General features: G+C 37.1%; 1 protein-coding gene across 5 annotated transcripts in view; it reads right to left on the bottom strand.

The window, feature by feature from the left end:
* Positions 1–25,206, bottom strand: part of RALYL (RALY RNA binding protein like) — a 373,569-nt gene that overhangs the window by 5,801 nt on the left and 342,562 nt on the right. For 4 of the 5 annotated variants that reach the window (XM_036400827.2, XM_036400819.2, XM_036400844.2 and 1 more), the window contains 2 exons: positions 18,173–18,286; positions 13,661–13,839 (listed from right to left, as the gene is read on the bottom strand). In XM_036400827.2, the coding sequence (XP_036256720.1) occupies positions 13,661–13,839; positions 18,173–18,286 (293 nt within the window). The remainder of the gene's footprint in view (positions 1–13,660; positions 13,840–18,172; positions 18,287–25,206) is intronic. The other variant, XM_036400853.2, reaches the window with a different exon arrangement.

Here is a 25,206-nt window from a genome sequence, read left to right as displayed (position 1 = left end):
GGTAAATGTGCAGGACTAAATCTTACTGTATGAGAGGGTAAATTCAGCATATGTTTTTGGCAGGGAGCATTAGGAATGTGCTATGACTAAATGTCACAAAAGATGTACATGATTAACATCTTATCTTGTTAAGAAAATGCTTAAAGAAAAGTTCCACAGAATATAGTTGTTACAGACTTCACCGTATGGTTTACCCCACAATAAGAAATAAAAGCATCCAAAATACAGACAAATGAAAGACATTCATCTGAAAAAATGCATCTGTTTTTAAAAATTCCTTTCCTCTGAATGGATTTTGCAATCAAATTAATCTTAGAAACTCTCAGAAAATGCAGCTACAAAGAGGATGGATAGATGATGGTTCATAGATACATGTGAACTTGAAACCCAAAGCCTCAAGTATCCTTCCTCTTACTCTTCTGTCTCTTTTTCTTTGCCAGACAAACCCATTCTCAGGACTGGAATTCTCATTTTAATAACTGTAATGGAGGCATCTGAAGCTACTGTTGACCACTGCTTGGTAAAATTGCACATCTATCTTTTGCAGGCTCCTCTTGAGTAGGAGACTAGGTTTTTGCTGGTGTCTGACTGTGCTTTGATAGAAGGTTATGTGACTGCCATACATCACTTTCTGCAAAACAACGACAAGCTGCATTAAAATGCAGCAGGTACACTGTCCTTTCATTCCCAACGCTGGCCCTCATACTTGTGCTACCTCAAACTGCAATTGTAGCACAACTGCTTTCATTACATCTAATGTTCATTCCTAATACCGTTATCTGTTCAACTGAGAGTTCTGAATGCAAGTCTAGAGATGCTGCTCTTATGTCCTCGAGGATAGCATACTCTGTTTCATCTTTAATAATTTCTTTTCATTACGAAATGCACTTTCTGGACAGCCAAAGAGGTGTAAAATAGAATCTGCTGCAGAGCAGGCATTAAAAAAAAAGGCAGAACAAACACAAAAAATAGCCAAAACTTAGTTAGCCATTATTGATCTAGATATTTATGTAAAATGAGAAAAATCATAATGCAGTACAGAAAGTAGTAAAGCAAATTGCCATTCTGTTTATTATCTATGTCTAACTCAAGGCAATATCCTCCTTTTCTCTTAAGCAGGCACTCAGACTGAATGCAAAACACTGTAATTTATATTTGTAAGGTACCATGGGGACATGCACATTTGTTGGCTTTTACACAGCATCCTTCATCATCAGTGGGAAGCCAAGAAGAACAAGCAGAGCTTACCAAGGAACAGTGAATTTGTATTAGCTATCACGTTGACTTCACAGCTGTGTTCATTTGAGGTATACCTTGCACTTTGTCCCTTGATTTAAAGCAGCAAATTTCTAACTCAGTAACAGTCATAGAGGTGGTTTAGTTTAATGCCCCCATATGAAATGTAAATGCTCAGTTCAGTATGTGTGAGCAGGGGAACATGAATGTGCATTACACTTTTGCTGCTTTCAGCTGGAACCCTTGCAAAACATGAAAAACAAAATGATGGCAGTAATGCAAGATTTTTTGTAATGAACTAGTGATAGAATATTCTCTGCATTTAATAAATAGAGTGATTGTACAGTTTGATAAATATTAATAAAAGACAAATAAAAGAATGACTTGCACCTTCTTTAAACCCTTCTTCAATTGATGAAACCTAATCATCATGTTTTTGACTCTGCCAATCACACTTTAATTGCTAAAAATATTACAGAATTGTTTTTCTGTTCAGTGAACAGCTTAATTGCTTTGAAGTGCTAGTATTTATGTGAGTACTTGTGAGAATGATTGTTTAGTCATCAGTGAAAACAAACTTCTATCTTCTCTGTATTAAAATGCTCTGTTTCACTTGTTTGTCCAATAAAAATCAGCAGGAAGAATAAGATAGCCCTATCAGATACTGATTTCTCCCCTAGACCATCATATCTTTTCTTTCTAAGAGTCCAGGCAGAATTGTGACAAATGCTTTTGGTTGTAGTGGTGGAGACAGGATCCAATATTTGGAGAGTGCTAGTGAGGACACACTGCAGTTGAGATGATGGTGAGGTGTGAGACTGAAGGAATGACTTTGGGAATAGTGTCACCATGGTCATTTGAGACCTTGAGTGGGGCCATGAAGGAAAGAAGTGGATCTTTCCACTTTATTTAGGCTGTGTGTTTTTCTCCTGTTAGACTGCTTTTGCAGCAAAATCTTCCTCTGCAAGGTCCTTTATAGCAGTAGGAAAAGACTTAGGGACTAGTAGCACAGTTTTTGGTGACAGTGGGAAGGATCTGAAGCTGGAGGCGTGGATCCTTCAGAGTGGATCTTCTGCAGAGTGTGGGGTAGGCCAGGATCTCCAAGCAGATGTGGAAGAGGTTGGATGGTGGGGAGGTGGCTCAGAGCAGAACTCATTGCCCTGAAGTCTTTACCAGAATTTTAGCAGATCTTTACCAGAATTACCACATTTGCTACACCATGGTGAAACTGTTCCCACCAAACTCCCATTCCTGTTCTCTCTTGGCTGATAAAGCCAATCCAAATACAGTAATGCATCACTCCCTTATGCTGTCCACAGAGTTCCCTCAGCCCAAACCTATATGCCTTGAGGGACACACAACACCTTATTGGGATCTAGTGCCAAATAAAGTAGAGAAAAAAATATTACACCTTTGTTTATCCCTGCATATGAGTGGCTATTCATAGCAAATTCCCAGGGGTGTGGCTCTCATTGGAGAACCTTGGGTGTTTTCTGTTTCTTGGGACGGTGCCTACTCCATGAGAAGCAAGTCCAACTGGGTCCTATCATGATTCATGATAAGAACTCTACTTTATCATCCTGAATGCTACAGAGGGGATGCTTTTAAGTTACAGGGTGGTGTAAAAAAGCTGTAGACTAAAATTCCTACTGAATTAATCTCTACTTAATGTGAGGAGTAGGAATTCTCTAGTATGAGATTAGGTGGTCCAATTAGTATTAATGGTCATGGCAAAAGTTCCTGTCCTACTAATGTCAAGGATGCATTGTCTACATCTACATTTTAAGCTACGTGTTTTTAATGTCTAATGTCTAATATGTCTACGTTTTAAGAAGTGTGTTTTTAAAATAAATTTAAGTAGGAGCTTACAGGAAGAATTGCCTTAAAGTAATTATGCAGAAAGCATCTAATAAACTTTCTCACTATTTCCAAATTAGAGCTTAGACAAGTATCAAAAACCAAAGGGCATCCATTCCAGGCAAAATAATGGTTGGCAATGACAGGAATAAATTTCAATGCGTTGAGATGAGGAGTGTTCTGGCTAATCAACTGGAGACTTTTCGGGTACTTGGAGGCAGAAGTTTTACTCAACTGAACAACCAGGTGGAGTGGCATAAAAAATTGAAAAGAAATGGGAAGGAGAGAGTGCTGGAAGAAGATGTTGGAAGCATATATCATAGACAGAGATACTGGGAAAGCCCAGAGTAAACCATAGGAAGCAGGAGTGGAATGAGACAAACAATGCAAAATGAATATTTAAATGGTGACAGAATAATGAATTAAGACAGTCAATTGAATATACAGGATGTAGAGTTATATGCTTAAAACTGTCATCTGTGAAGGTCTTGCTGTGGCAGCGTGATGCCGGTGGAAATGGCAATAAAAGATGGTCCTATTTAAAACAGGTTTTTTATTTTTATTTTCCTGCCTAATGCCTATTTGAATGCACAGTGCACAGTAGTGCATAAAATTTTGGTTTTATGAGGATTTCAAGAGATATTAATTAAAAAAAAAGAAAGCAAGATGTTGGACTTGGGGTCAAATTGTGGTCTGCAAATGGCGCAGAATCTCATAATAGCTGAGAAAGGATTATTATAGCCCTGCAAAGAGGAAGCAGAGAAGAATTTAGCCTTTTCATTCTTTATTTATTTGGTCTGGAAAACACTTTGCTTCTTTTGAAAGACTATAGAACTGTAGTGTAATTTTAGATATCAATAGCAGCAACAATTTGGAAACTTCAGACACACATAGCAGCATGACAAACTGGATAAGTTGGTATTTGATTAACTTCCAAATCTTCATTTTGGCAGACTGAGCTTGTCTTATTCTCACTGATTGCCTTTTTTTTTGTTAAAATGGCAATTACAGTTCTATCACCTTCTAAATAACTTCCCTTTTCTGAGGTGTGTAAATGCCTATGTATGGATAAATTCAATCTGCCTTTCATGTTTTGATATTAATCATGCAGAAAATCTACTTCATACACATTTATATTTCCTAAAAAAATTGAGACCTTTTGGAATAATTGAGTCACTAGCTGTAGTGGCTCTGCAATTTGTAATGAAAAAAAAAAATTACAATTTTGCCTGTTAGTATGGAAAAATAACAATATTTTCGCTTTTCAATGTCTGCACCTCTTTACTTGAGTGATGGATTTCAACAGAAAAATGTTTCCTTTGAGGGTTTTCCATTCAGCATTTTTGATGCTCAAGGTTACCGATAAAGCCTGTGAAATGAGTGGTTTTTAGGGGAACTAAAGCTATTTATTTTCAAAGACTGACACACCAGGAAAAATGTGTGATGCATGACAATTGCTCAATTTCAGTTAAATCTTAGAATTTGATGATTAAGCTGATAGACTCAAATCCATAGCACAGACCCGATGGCTGTCTCGAGTTTTTCCAGAGGATCTCTGTCCCAGTGAATGCCTAGAAAACATCAGTGTCCCCCTTCTCATCCACCACTTTCCCAACAGACCTCATACTGCTGCTTTGGTTTCTATACTAGGTTACTGTTCTGATACTTATTTCCCCTATGCACAGGTGGGGATGGTTGGTTGTAAGTGACGGGTGAGCAAAACCCTGTGCAGCACCTTCAGCAAATCACCCAGATTTTACTGGAATCAGCCCAAGTACAGGTAAGTAAAAGAAGGGCTGCTCCACCAGAATTTGTTGAAATTAGACTGGCAAAAATATTCATGGGTGGAAACTAAAATCAGTCTTCTTATTTAAAGTGTTGTGTTACTACTGTAATTTCTGATGTTTCATTTTCAGCCATAAGGTACAGCAAAAAGCCTGTGATATTTTTTAGAAGTCATCATCGTCCTCACCTGTAAAGGAATCCAGGTTTGCTTCTAAGAGGTAGGTGTTTGGCTGTCCTTGTTTCTGCACTTCGCTCAGAGGTTGACTCTATGCTCATAAATTTTGGGCCAGCAAAATCTGTGGAGCTAATTTGGATCTACTTAGACTAAATAAAAATAATGAGGCTACTAATACTGAATATTAAAGTCAATTACATTATATTAGAGAAGAGTTCATCTCATTTAGGCAAGTATTTTGTTTACAAGTCTAAGAGAATTTTTGGCCTGCTCTGACAGCATTGTTTGCCTCTGATTAAATTCACTGATTGGTGTGTGGTTTTGTTTTGTTTTGAAGTTGGAGGCAAAACAGGTGTTTTTGATGGAACCTGAGCCATTAAAATTAAATATTTGCTGTCTCAAAATTATCAAGCACCATGACTATTTTATTAAATGATTGAGACTTCAGGCAGACCAAGACAGATGGCACAGTGCAACGAAAAAAGTAAAAAATTCATTGAAGAATATATTGCCTGTTCCACAGATATCTTTCTTTACTGGAAAGCATTTAATTTTTATAAGTTTAAATGGTTGGAAATGCTCCTTTCTTACATGTCAAAGAAAGGCACCTGTTGGTCTGACCTCAGAAAGAGATGCTAATTCTACCTGCACATTCAATCTTCTGAGACACATTGCCTACCACATGGGGTCAGTGTCAAAGCTGAGAACAGAACCCAAAATTCCTGATCCCACATACTTTCCTTAAAAATGAGAGAAAAACCATTATTTTTTAAGCTCCTTTTCATCAAATCCATAAGATTCTAATGTCTGTAAATTAAGTATATTATTTGCATTACAATGTTTTAAAAGTTTCATGATTTTAAGTTTTGAGGATTTTTTAACTGAGAACTAAATGATTTAGAGCTGATTCAGAGGAATAGATCTGAATTCAATAAAATTAGTTTACTTATTTGTTTTACCAAAATGCAATTACAGACAGGAAAATCTAGTATAAAGAGACACAAAATGCATTATAACATTGCCTGCATTTTCTGCAGGTTCCCATGTGATATGTACTGGATAGGATTTAAATAATAATGAGAAAAACATTATGTAGTCAGTCATAAACCAGTTAAAACACTGAACACCACTTAGGAAATCTTCCTCTGATAAATTGACTGCTAGGAAAAATGGGGAGGAGGGGCAATGGCAAGGTCCTTCCAATGACTCATGTAACACTGAGTGAACAGCAAACACCTCTACTCTGCTACTGCACATATTAAATATAACAAAAGGGCATGTCAGGAAGTTTCTTACAATTTTTTATTTCATTGCATGCTTTTATTACTTTCTCAATTTTTTCAGTCACAGGTTATTAGATTTACTGCAGCTTTGGAAGGTACAAGGAATTAGTATCTGTCGGGTACGGTGCCCCTAATGACTTTCTTAAGTTGCTCAAGTACAAACATCTCTGATATTTATCAAGTGAACACAATCTTTTACCTACTCATTTGTCTTAGGGATGAAGAGCATCATGTTTCCCCGACACTGAATACAAGATTTCAATGAATGGTAAACTCAATAGAAAAGACAAAATTTTGCATGGTCTTAGTGATTTTTAAAGTAAGCTGAATAAGATTTCTGGCACTACTCGGCTTCAGCCATTGCTATTAATTATAAGGTTTGTTCTTTATTTTCTCAGTAGTCCTGTACAATGCATTCAGAAAGCTACAAGTTGTTAGAATAGCTACTGAACTTTTCGACAAGTCTAATCAGCTTAATTTGGCTGATAATAGAAGAGTCAGTCTTGTCTGTCCTGTGCTATGGACTGAAAAAGCAGGCATCTAAATGGACAATGAAAAATCTTGTCTAATTACAATGATAAATTGAGTACTATCAGTACTATCACACAGTCACATATTTGATTAATCTTGCTACTTGAAACTGGGTTTAAACTAGATGAAATTAATCAGACAAATTTTAGTTCTTCTTTAGATTTTATTTTACTTTCTGCTGAGTATTTTCAGTTGTTGAATTCAATACAAAATAATTAAAGTAGAGAAAGTTTCAAAGTTTCACACAGATTTGCTATTAATTTCACTTTAGCTACTTATAGGAGGGGTGTGATGCATACAATCAATCCTTTTACCAAACTAGTGGTAATTTGGTTCAGACTCTGAAAGAGGTAAAGGCCTGAGCCATAGCCCAGACAGCCAAGAACTCCTCTAGATGCAATCTGTTCTCTGAAGACCCACAAAAGCAGGGAGTGGCCCAGGGAGCATTGGCTGGTTGATGTTGGAACACCCATCATGCAATTAACACATGAACAGCAGGTAGCTTTTCAAAGTCTCACTTATCAAGGAACAAAGAAAGTTGGGGGTGCAGGAGTCTCCTACAATCCTTTCCCATTGCATGTAATTTGATTACAATACAGCCACTATATTCCACAAATCTGACAGCCTAAATGGGCCTTCTTTGAACTGTCCCAGCTGAGCAGCCTGGTTGCTGGGTGGTGGTTTCCCCTTGAGCTGGGATGCCTCTCAAGGTTGCTTGAAGCAGACAGACCATTTACCAATGGCAGATGTTTGGGAAGTGACTGTATTATACAAAACCTTTTAGTATGGTAACTATGATTTGTGCTTTGGTGGTTTTGAATCATTTCAAATGACTGTGCTATACAGTACTACAAGTGAACCTTGCCACTGAACCTTGGCTAGTTACTCTTCTACAACATCAGATTAAAACTACTTTTGCTAATAGCTTTAATAGTGTACCTGTAAGCAATCTAAATCACCCATTTGTGACAAGAGGGAAATGTTTTTGATGAGCTTTAGCCACAGCACTAGTTGGTTTCATTGATTTAAATGATAATGGCATCAATTTCTACAAGAAATATAGCTATTATTATATCATAATGGTGTTACTTTTGCATAATGAAAATCAGTGCAACAAGAGGAATATCCCGAGTTTTATGTCCGTGGCAGTTTCTGGTATTAATATTTGAAACATTATTCTTTATCAGATGTTAGAAACAAATTTGATACACTGAAAACATGTAGTGTGGAGGTGGAGAAAAGGACAAGAGTAAGAAATAAAATACCCTTGAGAGGTAAATACAACTGAAATATACTTAATAGAAAGGGAACTATAACTGTTGTTGAAATGACTGCTGTAAATCTACATTGTAACCGGAACTGGGCCTTTTATAGTCTCTGTATCTTTGGTTCTAAAATAATTTAATAAAAATGCCTCTTAAGACATCTCATTAAAGTTGACTCATTATTGTGGAACTCCCATCTAATAATGCTTGTCTGGCTTCATTACTTTTAGCACAGCTACACCAGCATAAAAACAATGCTGTGATTGTGAATATATCCTTCAAATTCCAACCAAGCACTAACCAGTGTTGGATCTGAGTTATGACACCATAAATCTACTGTATTTGCATCACATTCTCTACTAGAAAAAAAGTTTGCTGTACTGAATGCTCAACTACTGGACCACTACCATGCTATTACTATTATAGTTATTTACTATGAAAGGCTGACAGTTTGATAGGAACCATTATTCTCAGGCAATGTAATACATATATGAGTGCTTGTCTATAATTCATTACAGTTAATTATTTTGTTGGTATTTTATTAACCATTGGCTAAAATTGTTTTGTGTTTTTTTTCCCCAAATCTGTAATACTTCAGGCTTTCAGTGAAGTAACTTGTAGCTACCTCTTTTATTTACAAGGGGGCTGCAATGACTTGATCAGTGCTTCCTCAATGACCGATCAACACCCTTTGAAACAAGTTTAGAGAAGATATATGAAATATTCAGGGTCTGCACTGGGTTGTCCATGTGCTAAATCAGCATAATTAGGGAAACACCAAGCATGCTAATTCAGAAATGTTCTTCCTTCAATCTTTCAGCCAGGCTGCACAATATTAATGCTATTTATATTAAGAAGGGACTTGTTATTGAGGGACTGAGGACAAGCTGCTGCTCAAATATTGTAACGGGTTGGACTGGGTTGCAAAGGTCACTTTTCTGTTCCCCCGTGTACAGCCACAGGGGTAAGAAATGGTTATTTGTTTTCCTTCCCACTACTTACAATTTAAAGCCATTGCAGACACACAAGACCTGCCTAATATCACTGGAGATTTGTGTTTGGGTAATTTGTGACCTGTTTGTGATTTTTGTGTGAACTTAATTAAGTAAACATAAAGATCTTTCTTCAGGAGAGCCCATTTTCCATAAAATGGGATGGGTGTGTTGTCTTCGTCACAACATTGTTGAGGGACAGTTTAAATTAAAAGGAATGCACTAGGAAGGAACATAGGAATTTTAAGTTCACTGCTACTAGAAACTGTTCAATATTAGGAATGGAATGAAAGTCTGAATTATGGGTCCAGACAAACCCAGGATAACAAACTACCTGGTTTTTTACCTAAAAGGAGCAAAGGAAATAGATCTGAAGTTTTCAATCCCTCTCACTACCTCTGATGGTCAGTTAAATGACATGAATTGTAAAGTAAGCTCACGAGCTACATAATAAACCAGTGACTATTTTATATATATATATATATATATATAAAACGACAAAGTATGCAGGCCCTTGTATAGGCAGGAGTGAGAGGCTGTGTGAGAGCCTGTGGATGAATGCTTATGGTGCACTTCCCTGAGCAAGTTGAAGCCAACTCTTTAACATATTCTAACATAGATGGATCATGTTTCTGAGATCACCTTTTAAGGAACTCTTCAGTATAGAAATGCAGCAAAATTCTTCCGGAATTTTTCTAAGGAGATCCTTCAACCCAGAATGTCTGAAACTCTGGAGACATTTACTGAGAGACACTTTTGGGCAAATAGTACAAAAAAGATTTCTCAAGAGGTGGTATTTGATGACTGCAGCAGGTGCCTTAAATGCATCCTGTCTTGAATTGGAGTTCAGATGGGCAATCAAGTTAGTGCTGTGTTAAAATTTCCCACACTTTAGCTGAGCCATAATGACTGTTTGTGGGCATGTCTTTAGTCATTGAAAATTACAATGCAAGGTTAACAACATCCTCTTCTATATGGTGGAGGAAGAAGGTGTGCAGCTGTTGAGTGTGGTATTGTTTTGTGTGTGCAGCCGGGCAGACAATTGAAGGGTTCTTAAATCCATGCCTGACTTAACTCAGACTGTGTCTTTCTTTACAGTTGATCTAGGCTGAAAGCAGGCATGAGGACAGCTGCCATCACTCAGTTAATGTGCAGTAACCTGTTACTTCAAATAGACAGTGTGAATTTAGTGAACTGATCCTACCACCTAAACCCCCAGCATACATCCTGCACAGTCACTTCCTTTTAAGTTAGAATCAGAAATAAAGAAAGAAATGTATTTTTGAGTCCTCTGCTGCAAACATGGAGACCAACATATATGGATTCAGAGGCTCCATTGTGGCAGCACCTAGACTCTGGCAGTGGTTGTGACCTTTTGAATACCTCCCTTTATTGACAGCATTAGGAGAACAGAATTCTGTTCTGCAAACATGCAGCAGGTTTTGGAAAATGACCAGGCAGAAGATTTACAGATAAATCTGAAGAACTCACTAAAGGTTAATATATAAATTTAAGTAATTTCCCTGTTTCCCTCTATTAATATTTTTCATACTAGTGGAGTCCCAATTAAATTTTCCTGCTGAAATTACTTCAGGGCATTAGCTTTGCCCATTTAAATATTTTTTCTATTTCCTCTGGTCTTAATGGTGAGAGAAAATATTTTCTTAATCATTGTTTTAAATTCCTTTAGCTCTATATTTGGAAAACATTATAAAGTTAATTTTAAAAAAGCCTTTTGGAGAATTTTTTTTTTAATTCCAAGTCCAATGTTACTATTTTACACAAAATAGTAATGTTTTTCTTACATGGAAAGTTTTTTCTTACTGTTGTCACACTTAATGTGTTTAATTCTTAACCTTTCTTTTTTTTCTCAAAAGATTTGTAACTGTCTCCATTCCAAAATTACATATTTACTCTTAGTCAGCTTTCTTTCCTAAACAATTTAGCTTTTATAAAACAGAATACCAACATCTCTTAGGACTTGCTTTATAACAATCTTATATATCTACTTTACTTTTCAAAAGACAGAGGGCAATTTTAGATAAGAGGACACAGGATAGGTAGAAGCAGACTGAATTGCCAAGTATTTCTACGGGGTATTCACTGTATATTTGGTAGTATTGTTACTGTCTTTCCCTTTACAGAGCTATCAATGATTGGAGTAGGAACTAAATCTTAAAGGAATTGGCCTATATCTACATAAATATATGTCAGTATAAAACAGTTGAAATAACAATATGCATCAAAAACTACCATTTCCATATCATAACTACAGGCTGATACTGCTGACTCTTTGGGTAAAAACTGTAGAGGAAATATACATAATTTATAGAAATCTCAGGTCATGGGTGTTTTCCACAGAAAGGCAATTTATAATTGCCTTTCTGTGGAAAACACCCTGAGATTTCCTTGAAGCAATCCTTTGCTGAGAAATCCTTTATCCTATCCATTGCAACTTTGCATTCACTAATCTCCCTGGGCTTTGCAAAAGAAGGAAAGTGTTATTATCACATCGCAGAAGGCAGGAAAACTAAGGTGAAGTAGCCTCTTCCAAAATTTGATGGAAATGGCAAGGGAGGATGAAAGGGACAGGGATTTTACATCAGTGACAATCTTAGTTGTAAGTTTTAAAGTCTACAGTACTGCCAGCTTCTCACCTAGAGGGTCTCAGCCTTTGGGAAGGTGGAAGTCATGAAGCTGCCTGGCTCCACTGCCCTGGCATTGCACTAGGCTGCACCTGACTGAGTGGATGCACAGAAGTCCTCTTCCTTGGCCTTTGCTTGCTACCTTCATGCTGGGATGGGGGGATGCCACTAATGCCAGGATGCAATGCAGAGGACACCACTCTCCACATGCAGAGAGCTGCCTCCTCCCAGCACTCATGCACTTAGTGATGACAGGCAGAGAAACTGGAGTTGGTTCCCCACCCTGCCATAGATGTGTGTGTCAGACCTCTGAGCTGTCTTTGGAGCTGTGTCTGCACCTCACTGCGCTTCAACTGATTCCATAACATGAATCTTGGAAAGGCCTTTTAACTTGGAAGCAGCAGTGTGCAAATGTGTCTGTGCCAGTTCCAGACTTTCACTGCTAATGAGTTCTTCCTGTGCTGCTTGCTTTATAGAGCCTTTCCTGCTGAGGCCTTTGATAGATGAAAAAATTCTTCTACTTTTTGTGTCATATAGTGTGGATATATGCTAAGTATGTCAAATCCACAAGGTAAAATGACGGCACTGAGCAATCAGAGTCTAATGCACTGTATGTTAACATCCCCACTTAGTTGTCTGTAATGGGGAGTATGATCCCTAATTAGTGCAAAACCCACCATTCTTGTTAAACTCTGGTCTATTTTAGCAATAAATCCCTATTGCTAAAATCACTTCAGTTGGTCCGGTATTGGACATGGTGGGAGTTTATATTTACAAGTATTTATCAATTACAAAATTTCAACTCCCTACAAATTCAGAGTGGTAGTTTTTTACAGACATCCCTTATATCTGAAGAGGAGAACCTGTCTCTTTAAGAAAAAGGGATAATGTCCTCTGTTCTCCATTGCATGTGAAAAAATGAGGGAATTCAGGTTTTAGTAGCTTCTCCCAGGAATAATGCTACTCAGGATATAGAAATTCAAATCTTGGGCTGGCTAACAGGACACAAACCTGAAAAAATTACAAGTAGGTGTGAATTGCTTTTGCAGTAAGCAGCACAGACCGCTGGTTATACATATGCCCCATTACTCCAGACTTGATTCTCCTTGCTAACTGACTTCTGCTGCTTCACTAAAAGATTTTTACTGTACATACATTACATTACATTTTTAAATGCAAGCAATGACAATGAGCAACAAAAGTTCTTTCAGCTCAAAGCAAAATAAGAAAATCAGAATGGAAGGGAGAGTGCTATAGAGGCTAAACCACTGTGACTGTTCCATTCTTATTATGAATGCATAGAAAGGTATAAATCTCACTTTCCAAATATTTCTTAATGTTGCTCTAGAAGAACTTAGGAGTTTAGCATCGTAATGGTGCTAAATGAAATGCTTTTATTTCATGAAAGGTGCAGCGGATGACCCAAACATTTCTCAAGGAAAAATCCTTTCATTAAAAAACCTGTATCTGCCAATACAGCCCACAGAGTATACCCATGGAGACTCAGGACCATGGAAAGCACGTGTTTAATAATGAAAAAGTTCACCATTTTAGAATCTTATTTAATTTTGAAAAGCAGCAGTTAAAAAAAAAGAAAAAAAGTAGCACTTTATACTTTTACATGTGTAAAATAATAAATGTAAACCAATTTAAACTGCATTTTATTTCCTTTCTAAAATTACCAAATGTAGTAAAATATATTTTTTTTTATTTCTCCTATGCTTAGAGGTTCCTATGCTTAATTGATATTATATTGTATGAGTAGTATAGGTCTGGGCACTAGTTACAGAACATCACAGTGCTGCTCTGAGCTTATCTTAATCCAGACTGTTGGTTCTCTGTGGTTACTTGTAGGAACCATATAGACAGACAGGTCATGATTATTCCTTACCAGCTCATTGCTGCCATCCTCATCAAAATCCTCCTCTATCCCATCAGTCATATCTTCTCCATCCCCATCTGCATCTGGCCCTCCTTCAATTGGCTCTTCCGTAGAGTTATCTGCATTCTCTGATATGCATTCCTCTTGAATCAAATCAGCATTATCTTCCATTTGTTTCTTTTGGGCTTCTGTAAGGAAAACATACTCTATGGAGATTCAGTAACCTTTCCTATTGGTGGCAAAGGAAAGTGCTCTGCAGAAGAAACCTAAGCTTCCATCTCCAGATGTGCTAGATTTGTAAAATTCTCTGTGGTAATATCTACCAGGCAAATATGATTGAAAACTTTTCTTTCAAAAATTAGTGCATAAATAAATCACAATATCAATATGATCATCTACCCCATCTATGCCATGCAGTGGATGAAGGCTTGATTTGCCAGGGGATCCAGCTTTTTGATTTTCTGTACTTGACTTTGCCTTGGAATTCAATTGGCACAGTCACCAGATGTTTATTCATGAGCAGCCAATGAGAAGTACATAAATATCTACGCTCTGAGAAGCAGAAGGCTATTAATTTCCAATAAATGAGTAAGAATTTGTATTAATTGACTGTGAATATGTCTTAACAGTCATACAGGTAATCAACAAATACTTTTAGACAGGTAAACATATTTTTATGGAGTAAAGTATCTGTTACTCATCACTAGTATAATGTGCTGAAATAACTGGAGAATGTTCCCCTCCAATCAACCAAATATTGGCTTCCTATATTTTCTGCAAAGTGGTAAAAGAAAGGCCATTTCCATGGAGGCCTGAAGAATCTATTCTGGTTAAATTCATGAAGGTAGCTGCGTTGTTGTGACTAAGTATTGGTAAACTCCTGGATATGCTGAAGAACTTCATCCCATCAGCAGAAATCCAGAGAAAGATTGATGGAAGAATGACGGAGACTGGCTAGAAGAATGTTTGGAGGGATCAGAGTCTTATTTCTATGCATGTCAGGAACTTATATGAAACACTTTATGTACTCAGAGTGAATCAGGCCAGAGAATTGGTTGCATGCAGCTAGAAAAGTAATGTCTTTTCAGTCTGAGGGTGATCAATGACAGAATTTCTAGAACAAAATATTTCTCCTTTGTAAGACTGACTGCTCTGTAACACTAGTAGTTCATTACCTATGTTGTTGGACAACCAATGAATTAAGTGTTGCCTTGAAGCTCTATATTTTTGAAGCTCTATTTTTTTTTAATCATAAGTTATTACCAGCTACACATACTATTCAAATCGGATGGCATTTTTCTGTTCCATAGTCTTAAACCAAGACATTTGTTTTACCTTTTGACTTTGCACATTTATTTTGCCATTTACATTCATCTCTTTAGCCTTCATTTGTCTTTAGTCCCTCATTTTCAACTTCTCTTACTGGAGAAACAGAAAAATTAAGTTTTCCTCCCTCAGTCACCTAATGTCTTCAGAAAGGTTCTTAGATTTAAAGAATACAAAGTCATCTTAGACAGCTGCTCCGACAGTACTCTAGTCATATATATTAGCAGAAGATTCACCCCATGGAGCCTTATCTTCTATTGGTAAGGTGCTCCATACAATGCCAGGCTAGTTAAAAGCGATTGTGTTATTTGCCTTACGCACAAGGAAATATAGATTGAATAATCTATGCCTTCTATGTCTGGCCCTACTACTTCCTGTCTTAAGCCATTTCTAAGGTCACTCAGCTCTGGCAATGAACAATGAATCAGTTTTGGTTAAGGCTTTTAAAAACAAGGTTGCTGAATTCATAGACAATACATTTAAATGGGAAACCATCTAAGATGCAGCTGCTAAAAAGTTAGGTCACTTACCTAATTGTCTTAATGAGAACATAGACTGGGTTCTTCAGAGAAGGCTAAAATATCGTCTCAGTACTCATCTCTTCTGGGCTCTTCTGAGAAACTAAACTCAAGTACCTAACTTTGAGCCTAATTAAAGCCTAACCTATAATATCACAGGAAGATTAGTCTCTAAATTTTTTTTTTTTGCATGTCAGAACAGCTTATTCCCAGCTTCTTGGTTCAGATTTTTGCAAATAAAGGAGCTATTTCTACAGTTTTCCTATGTACAGCAAATACTATTTTCTACATTACCCCTATGGGAAAGGTTAGGGGTTGATAATAGAAAAAGTCAGATCATCAGCTTTTACTGCAATGAGAGTTTTCATGCAGCTGTAGAGCAGTAACCGATATACGCACTGAGCTTGTCCAGCCTGTAACATCACATTCCTCCAGATGTATCAACTTTTAGGATTAAAAATTAAATATTCTTCAGGAGAGCGAATCAAACTTAGAAAACCAAAAGACCAAGATGAAGGCTTGATTTTTGCTTTGTGCAAATGAGATACAGATCCTCTCTCTGATCCCAGTCTTAGTGAGGCCACACCTTCTGGCAGAGGAAAATAATAAATAACATTGCCAACCATAGAGAAGGAACAAAATCACCTCATCATCTCCCATCTGACACTCTAAATGAAAGAGTTCAGCTACTGATGTAGCTTACACAAATCTTTTTGGATCTTCAGACTTATAATCCAGACTGCATAACCCTCTTCATCTGCTCAGGAAACTTAAATGGGGTTCCATTCTTACTGGTATCTTTGAGGTGTTTTTTTCCTCACACCCTCCAATGAGAGGCAAAGAATATGAGGGATAGGTTCTGCACCTGATGTTTTAAAACATCAATGTTTTGAAAACATTTTTTTACATCTGAGGATATTCATTGCATGTCTTCAGAAGCCAAAAGACCGTGATTCAATACAAATAATTTTTCTTTTTGACCTGATTTCTATTTAAATGAGACCACTATAGTTCTTTAGCAAAAGTGAAAATTGAATATCAAAGTACAATGATCTGCAGATTGTTTTGCATAGTAATGGATTTTTTATAAAAACTCCCCAAGGTAGCACAATCAAGAATATTTCAGTGCACAAGTGATTCCATGGAGTGCCTTGCAATTATGTCTTCACCAATTATACCAACTTTTATCTAACTTGCATAAAGTACAAAATAGAACCTAATGAATACCTATTTGCACAGATCTGAAAGAGATAATCACAATCTCTACTAATGGTTTACCTTAGACTTGAAAAAAGCCCTCAACTTTGTGAGATAAACTGTAACATCTGGGGGACTGGTTCTTGTCTGTCAACTTAGAAAATGATTGTAAAGAAAAGGTAGGTTGTTTTTCAAACAATATTTTTTTAAAAAGTACTTGGGAACAGGAGACATCCATATCTAAATTCCTTTTTTGACTGTGTCAGGTTTATAACCCTCAACCTCTAATTCCCAGTAATGTTTTAGACAGTCTTGATGGAATTCTCTTTATGTGTCCTGATGGGCTTTTAGCTTCATGTAACTGACTACTGTCCAGACAGCCAGGCAGTTGTGGGTTCTGAGGCAGAATTTCTTTCACACATTTCACACAAAATTCAGAAAAAGGTTTTATCACAGAATGGAGGGGTGAAAAAAAAATTGAGTTTTTCATGAGATAAGGAGTCCATGCTGACTCTCACAAAATCAACTCACTAATATAAAACTCCTGTAAAAATATATATGTGATCTATAAGGAAATAGCAAAGAAAATACCATAGACAGGCATAAGAACTGGGCTTGTTTTTTATATATGCTGTGGTGAAAATGCAACTTTATCTCTCAGAATGACTTTAAAGTGCTGCCCGGTGAGATCATTCATCTAACAAAATGAATTATGCACTGACTTCATTAAATTATGAAGTAGTATTGGATTTTTTCATTCCCAAGGTTTGACTAAAACCAAAACTTTTTAAGCCAGAAAAAAGCTAAACTGGAGCTGTAACCAGCTTTACAAAGAGGCCCAAACTTCCCTCAATAACTGAGGTTGGAAAGTATCTCTGGGCTCTCCAAGTCCAATCCCCCTTCAAATCAGAGACAAACTCAAATTTTAGCACAGGTCCATAGGTCCATGAGCCCAATGAGTTTTGAATGTTTCCAAGGGTGGAACCAGTATGGTCTCTCTGGTCAACTCACTATACTTTGGTGCATGATGCTTAGGTGCATCTCTTTTCCTTATATCAAACAGAATTTTTTTCTTGCTTCATCCTGTGACTATTACCTCCTGCTTATTGCCCAGGCAATAATTCTTGATATACACCATCTATTCACACTTAATGTGCCTAGCACAAGCATTCCCATGGTCAAAAATGTCTAGCTTAATTCTGTTCAGTCAGTTTTTTAGTGATGTTTTGTTTCCAGAGCAACTAGAAAGATTATTTTTTCCTACTACACCATTAAAGATGATTCTTAAAAGATGATGCACGTTCTGTGAAGAATATTAATCTATTCTGCCAGTAGTTTTACCTGAGAGTTGATTTACCTTGCTTCAGGCCTCCATTAAGTATCAAAATTTCAGAAAACTTCCATTCTCTTTGGTCTGTCTTGCTTGACTAGTAACAAGGTTCTAATTTAATTAATTCCACTAAAAATGGCTTTTACCTACCTGCTTCAGCTTTTTGCTGCTTTTCAATCTTTTCCAGTCTCCCTAACAAGGAGTCAATTTTTGTTTTGATTTGAGTTAATTCTTTCTTGATTGTTTGCAACTCATCTGATTTCACTGTGGAAAGAGCAAAATGCAAAACATGAAATAAACTATATTTGTGGTAACTTCCCCCCCCCCCCAAGCAAAACATGTTCTTTTTTTCTTTTAGGTTTAGTAGAAATTACACTCTTTCATTTTTGTCAATATTTTCAGAGATTTACCTTTTAGAATTAGCATTGTTAGTTAAAAATGCAGAATCCTAGAAACCACAGAATTCTAAGCCTTATTGGCAAGAATCCATGGAAGGTGTGTTGCTCAGTAATAGTAATTTCAGGAAAAACATCTCAAAAACATCTTCATAAATCCAAGTAATTTTTACTTAAAAACAGCCTATAGTGAAAGAATAATTCAAATATTATAGACCTGTCACAGTCTTGCAGTATTATTTTGCTGGACTCTTTTGTAATAGTATTGACAATAATAAATAGATCCCCTACAGCATGTATTTCTCAGCAAGAGTGAATGGTAATATAAGTGCTAGGGCATCCAGGAATGGAAGGCTATGTTCCAGTCAAAAACTCATTGCAAGAGGTGTCGTGTTTTGTTGCTTCAAAAGCTTTCAGTTCAGTTTCAGTTGGCAATTTCTTGTATTTTTTCCAACTATGGATAATATATGAAAATATTTCATTTTATGATCACGTCCAAGGACATGGAGGCATCACCTATAAATTATTAGCTGAAGTTTCCAAATCGTTATTGCACTGCTTTACTCTTCATTTTTGTTTATTAATGTGCTCCCATTGTCAAACCCAAGAAGGAATAACTGCTTTGGAGATGTTTTGGCTTCAAAGGAAACAGTGCAGCCCTCATAAATTATCTCATTATTTTGGCATTATCAGAACACGTGTTTTATGCTCAGAAGGTGGCCCAAATAAATACACTTGCCCTGTTTGTGCTAGGATATAATGTGGAAAAGATCAAGAGGAGAAAATGGCGACTCTATGCTAGCATGGGAGAATAAAGCCGTTTATAAAGGAGCAGAGCAGGAAACAGAGGTTTCACTCTTACAATTCTTATGGGAAGAAATGGACCATCCCCATGAGGGACTGGCCGTGGAATAGCACTGAGCTGTGTTACTCCTCCACCACTGCTGTAGGAGAATGTGCATTGACTTTGGTGTGTGTATTGAGAGCATGGATACACACAACAAGGTGGGTCCTTATTGAGCCTGGGAAAAGGGATGTTCTGCAATGAAGAAGGTGTTCCCTTTCTGTCAAAAAGGTCTTCTGGCTGCATCTTGCTGCATCAGTCTTGTTCATTGATGGCATTGGCCATGTCTGTTATCATGGTGGCTCGGATAATTTGTATTGGGCAATCAGTCTTATGATGAAGTGTGAAGACAAGATATTGCCTGCTTCAGTGGTAGTTGATGAGTAAGTGTTTGCTTCAAATTAGCCTTATTCCAAACTTGAAGCATATTCACTGAGGCTGAAACCAAAGATTTTTATCTTAGAGTTTGGGCATATATACTATAATGTGGGTTATACTGTAATGTGCATTATAGTATAACATGCCAGCTAAAGGCAGTAGGTTGCTATATGCAGTAATGCACTTGTTTAATCATGCTCATATTGAGAAATTGCATTATCTCATAGTACAGGCTGAAACCTCTCATCTCAAATGGAATGAACAGAAGGACTTAAAGAAAAAAGTGTAAAACTAACCTGTGCTAGACTCTTATATGCCATACAGTATTTGATGAAATTATTTTGTGTATTTATAGAATGAGGGTTTAAAATGTTGTTAGAGAAATAACGGGTCATTCTCCCATCCCACAGATCTGAAACAAATTGTTAAGAGTCTGACAACTATATAATTAGAAGATTACTGATTCCCCAGGGACAGTGGCTGGTCCATCTTGGAGTAGCAAGGTAGCTCAAAATCCAGTGTGAAATGGTGTGAACTGCTCCAATGGGGAATGCTAAGTGCTGGCAGCAACCCACTATGAAGCCTGTTGGCAACACGTTCCGTGCAGCCAAACTGTTATGTCAGGGATGCTCCCTTGATCTGCAAACTGCAGGCTGGCCAGGCCCGAAGGTCAGACCCAGAAGTGACACTGCAAGGACCTAATGGTATTTATTTCCAACCTACTAAGCAAAGCAGAAAACGTTTGCACTTCTGAGTTTGACAAGGAAATATCCTCGTGCCTGGCACTGCTATTGAGCTCAGATCTGCTGCACACAGGCTTCCATGTGGTGTCTCTGGAAGAAGTAGGCTGGGAAGAAGATGGCACCAGGAGGAACAAGACAACAATGAGGATTCAAGGAACAAACCCCAGTGGTACAGGACAAGGGGGTGCTGGGCAACAGATGACTGAACATGAGCCAGTGTGTGCCTAGGTGAGCAAGATGGCCATGGGCATCCTGGCCTGTGTCAGCAACAGTGTGGCCAGCATGACCAGGGCAGTCATTGTCTCCCTGTACTCAGCACTGGTGAGACACCTTGAGTGCTGTGTCCAGGTCTAAGCACCGCAGCTGAAGAAAAACTGGGGTGCTGGAGAGTCTCCAGAGAAGGGCAATGAAGGCAATGAGGCTGGTGAAAAGTCTAGGAGGTAATTCATATGAGAAGTGCTGGAGGGAGTTGGGGTTGTTTGGCCTGAAGAAAAGGAGGCTCAGGGGAGACCTTATCACTTTGTAAAACAAACTGAAAGGAGGTTGTAGATAAGTGGGGGGTGTCCACTTCTCCCAGATAACTAGTGATAGGGCAAGAGGACATAGCCTCAAGCTGCACCTGGGTAGGTTCAGGTTGGATGTTAGAAGTAATTTCTTTATGGAAATGGTTGTTAAACATTGGAAATTACTTCTTAGAGAGTCACCATCCCTGGAGGTGTTCAAGAAACCACTATGTGATATTAATGTTATGGTCTAGTTGACAAGGTAGTGAGCAGTTAAAGGCTGATCTGGACAATCTGGAGGTCTTTTCCAATCTAAATGATTCTATGATTCCATGATAGAGTCATTTGCTTCAAGTTAACACTAAAAAGGACTGAAAGAAAAGAGAAAAAAATCGCAACCAGTCTGCACAAGTGCCAAACTTTCACTCTCTTTCCAATATTGTGATGTTGTAATTATTTGAACTGCTTACTGTTTTACCTTGCAGAGGATTGTACAAGTCTTCAAAATTATTCTACTAGAGAAATTCCACTATCAATTATAGTGTAGTGGGTATTTCTGTAGTAAGCAGCAACTACTAAAGACAAATTATGAAGGACCCTGATGAAAAGTAAGTTGAGCAGGAGCCAGATCTTTTCCTTGTCCCAGTTTAATTGCATCCAGCAACTGAGCACCACACAGTTGCTCACTTCCCTCCAAAACCCAGAAGGATGGGGGGAAATGAAGGAGGGTAAAAGTGAGAAAACTCATTGGTTGAGATGAGAACAGTTTATTAATTGAAATACAATACAATGATGATAATAATAATAGTAATAATAACACTACTACTACTACTACTACTTCTACTACCGATGATGATGATGATGATGATGATGACGATGAAAAAAACAGAAAAATAAATTCCAAGAAATAAAAGCAATGCAAAAGAAAACACCAGCAGATGCCCTGAACAAACCCTGGCCAGCCTTCCCCTTAATTCATTGTTGAAGCTGATACCATGGCCTGGAACATCCCTTTGGCCATCTGGGGTCGCCTGTCCCAGGTGTGTCCCCTCCCAGTTCCTTGTGCATCCCCATCCTGCTCATTGGTGTCATCAACACTGTTTCCAGCACAAATTCACAACACAGCCCCATAGTAGCTACTGAAAAGAAAATTGACTCTGCCCCAGCCAAACCCAGGACACCACTCTACCCAGCACTTGTGAGGCCACATCTGGAGCATTGTGCCCACCTCTGGGCTCCTCAGTACAATAAGAAATGAAGACGACAAAGCCAGACTCTTCTCAGTAGACCTCACTGACACACTAAAGAATAAATTAAAGCATGTGAAATTTCATCTAAACATGAGAATTTTATTTTTTCTTCCCAGGGGTGTGGTCAGACACAGTCCTGGGAAATTTGTTTTGCAGGGCACTTGCACCAGAGGAGCTCCAGAGGTCCCTTCCAAACTCAACCATTCTGTGAGTCTGTGATAGCACTTGGCAAGAATGTCAGGCTTTTAAAGCAGTGTTATGACAAAGATGAAATGTAAAGATTATAAATTCTGTGCTCTAGGTGTCCCGCTTTGACTATATAAATTCTCCTTTAAAACATAATGTATTTTTTTTAATTGATCTCAGGCAAGAAAAAAAGCCATTGGTAAACATGACACATGGCATGCATGTATCCAAAATATCTGTCCATCTGTTTTTGAGCAATAGAGTAGGAAATTAAGGTAACTTACTCTTCAAGAATTTTTTCCTAATTAACAGATAAAATAAAGGACAGCAGATAACAGAAACGTACATATTGAAAGAGAGAAAAATTATTAATGAAATTAGTAATGGCTAAATATCTTCAACAATTCCAATGCAAAAATGTGAATAGGTGAAATTTGCTGATGACATGAAATTGAAAGATATCACTTATTCAGAGTAAACTGGAACGGAAGAAGAGGTCAGGTGATTTAAAGGAATATTACACTAGAAAAAAAAAAGATGAGATTTCACTGAAAAAAACCCTAAACTTAACAATAGAAGGTCTACTCTTAGCACCAAGGCTCATCAGCAGAAGAAGACAGTGACAGAATTATTCTTGGGTTGATAACAGAATACCACTATCTGCAGCCATGCAAAGGAAAATGCAGCGCTGGGTGTGTCAAATGATGCATTGCAAGGATGGAGAAGTGTATTGGGTCTGTATGAGGACCTGGTGAGTACAGGTTGAACCACTCAATTCTAGCAGGTACATGTGGAGAGCAGGTACATGTGAAGATGACCATAAAAATGGAAAACATTTAGTGTGACAAGCATTTTTCTTGTTTGCTGAAGACAAAAAAAGGTAAAAAGAAATAACAATTTTATGCTAAGACAGTGTTGGACAAAAAAAAAAAAAAGAGAATATGAATAAATGCGAAACAAACTAAGCTGGAAATTACAAGAAAGAGAAAAAACCCAAAGCCTAACTATTTTTAAGATGTATCTTAAAGGATTAGATAATGATGCTGCTTGCAAGAGTAAGGAATTTGTTTCAATGACCCTTTCTAGCCCTTCTAGAATCTTTCATTGAAGCATCTAACACCAAAGGAGACCGTCACATACAGTGCATTATAAGGGGAATAAAATTAAGGTGAATTGCAGTTTTAAAAATGAAAGTGCTACTGTTGAATTATAGCTTTTTGTGAAACATGTTTTTTGCTGTAACTGCAAATTGATTCATCCACAAAGCATGATTTAGATTTCTTTGAGAAAAAATGTCATGTATTTTTAAGTAAGCCCTTCATGTTTGATAAAAAATATTTTATCATATTTTATTACTATAGATATCACTGAAAAATGGATCAGCTGAGGAAGCTAAATATAAACTCTATGAGTCAAAATTAATTCATTTAAAGACATAATTCAATACATATTTTAATGTCTGAAGTGTCTACTCCTTAATTTCAAGCACACAAAGTGTAAAAGATTTGATTAATATTTTCCTACTGATTTCAGATGTGTAAAATGACAGTGCACACTTTGAGCCCTTCAATTTCTGCATTGTAATAAAAAATGAGCTCTTCCCAGTTCTAAATAGCAATTTGAAGGTACTGCTTCGTACCATTAACATGAAGAAGTACTATGTGTGATTTACCCACCAATATATTTAATTTTGTGAGTTACTTCTGGTCATTTGGAAATGATTTATGTTCTTCTAGTCTTTGGAGTTAAAAAGAAAACAAAATATTGATAACTGTTCCTGGAAAAATTATGGATTTAGGAAAGAAATAAAGTCTTCCTAATGTATTTTATGTTTTATAAGCAGATTTAAAACACATATTGTCACTTTTTGGTCAAACAGGAGTTTACTGTGATGGCAGATATTTTTTTTGCAGATATGATCATCAATGAGTAAGGCATTTTTGATATATGTTTTTTGTAATATCTTCACAACAATAAACTTCTTCCTTTGGATTTTTGTTTTTCTGAAATGAGTCCTTTTGATTCTGGTGATTTTACCAGAATGTGAAATCTGATGTTCTGACCTTTAATATCACATGTATGGGTTTATTTTCTGGGTCTGAGTGTGAACAGTTATATCTATGAGATTTCTACTTACGTCTGAAAGGTCTCTTAAGGGAAGTGATCTCATGAGAGTTTTGCTATATGGGGGTGAAATCTTCAAGGCATAGTCAATACCATTTTGACATTGCTAATTCTAAACTTGCAATTAAGGTGTTTTATGGTCTTAAATTTCATTAAACGCAAAATAGCCTCCTTCCCATGAACTAGGTTTCTCCTTATTGAAGAATTTATTGAATGTTTCTCCTTATTTACCTACCAATAAATTAACATTAGAATTGACAGTGCATTAGTTCAAGGGGTTCAGATTAGCAGTGTAGAGTAAGGAGCTACAAAATATCAAATTGCTTTCTCCCACAATTCAATATAACCAACTTTTTCCAAGAAAATGGCAAAAGAAGTTGCAAAACATACCTTCTCTACTTTCCAAACTGAAGTTCTAAGAGAATGGCTCCACTACTTCTCTGATAAAGGTCTTACAATAAGCTGATTATATTCCTGTCCAAGTCAACAAAATCATGTTTCTACATTTATGATGGGTTGACTGGAATTGACAAAAAGCGAAGTAATTTTATGGGAAAATTAGGCATGAAAACCTGTATACTGGGTGTCTGACTCCTTTTAAAGATGTGCTGCATGCAGAAAGAATATTTTGTGCAATTTATTTTATCACAATAAAAAGTCTGCATTTTTTTCCAATTTTCATTGTAATGAATTGAGGATAGAAACCTAACAAAGGTCAAAAAGCCCATGTTTTAAGTGATGTATCTTACAGCTCTCTCTTC

The sequence above is a fragment of the Molothrus ater genome, chromosome 1 (assembly GCF_012460135.2).
Source record: "Molothrus ater isolate BHLD 08-10-18 breed brown headed cowbird chromosome 1, BPBGC_Mater_1.1, whole genome shotgun sequence".
Classification (NCBI taxonomy): domain Eukaryota; kingdom Metazoa; phylum Chordata; class Aves; order Passeriformes; family Icteridae; genus Molothrus; species Molothrus ater.
This window is presented reverse-complemented; position numbering and strand designations above follow the sequence as displayed.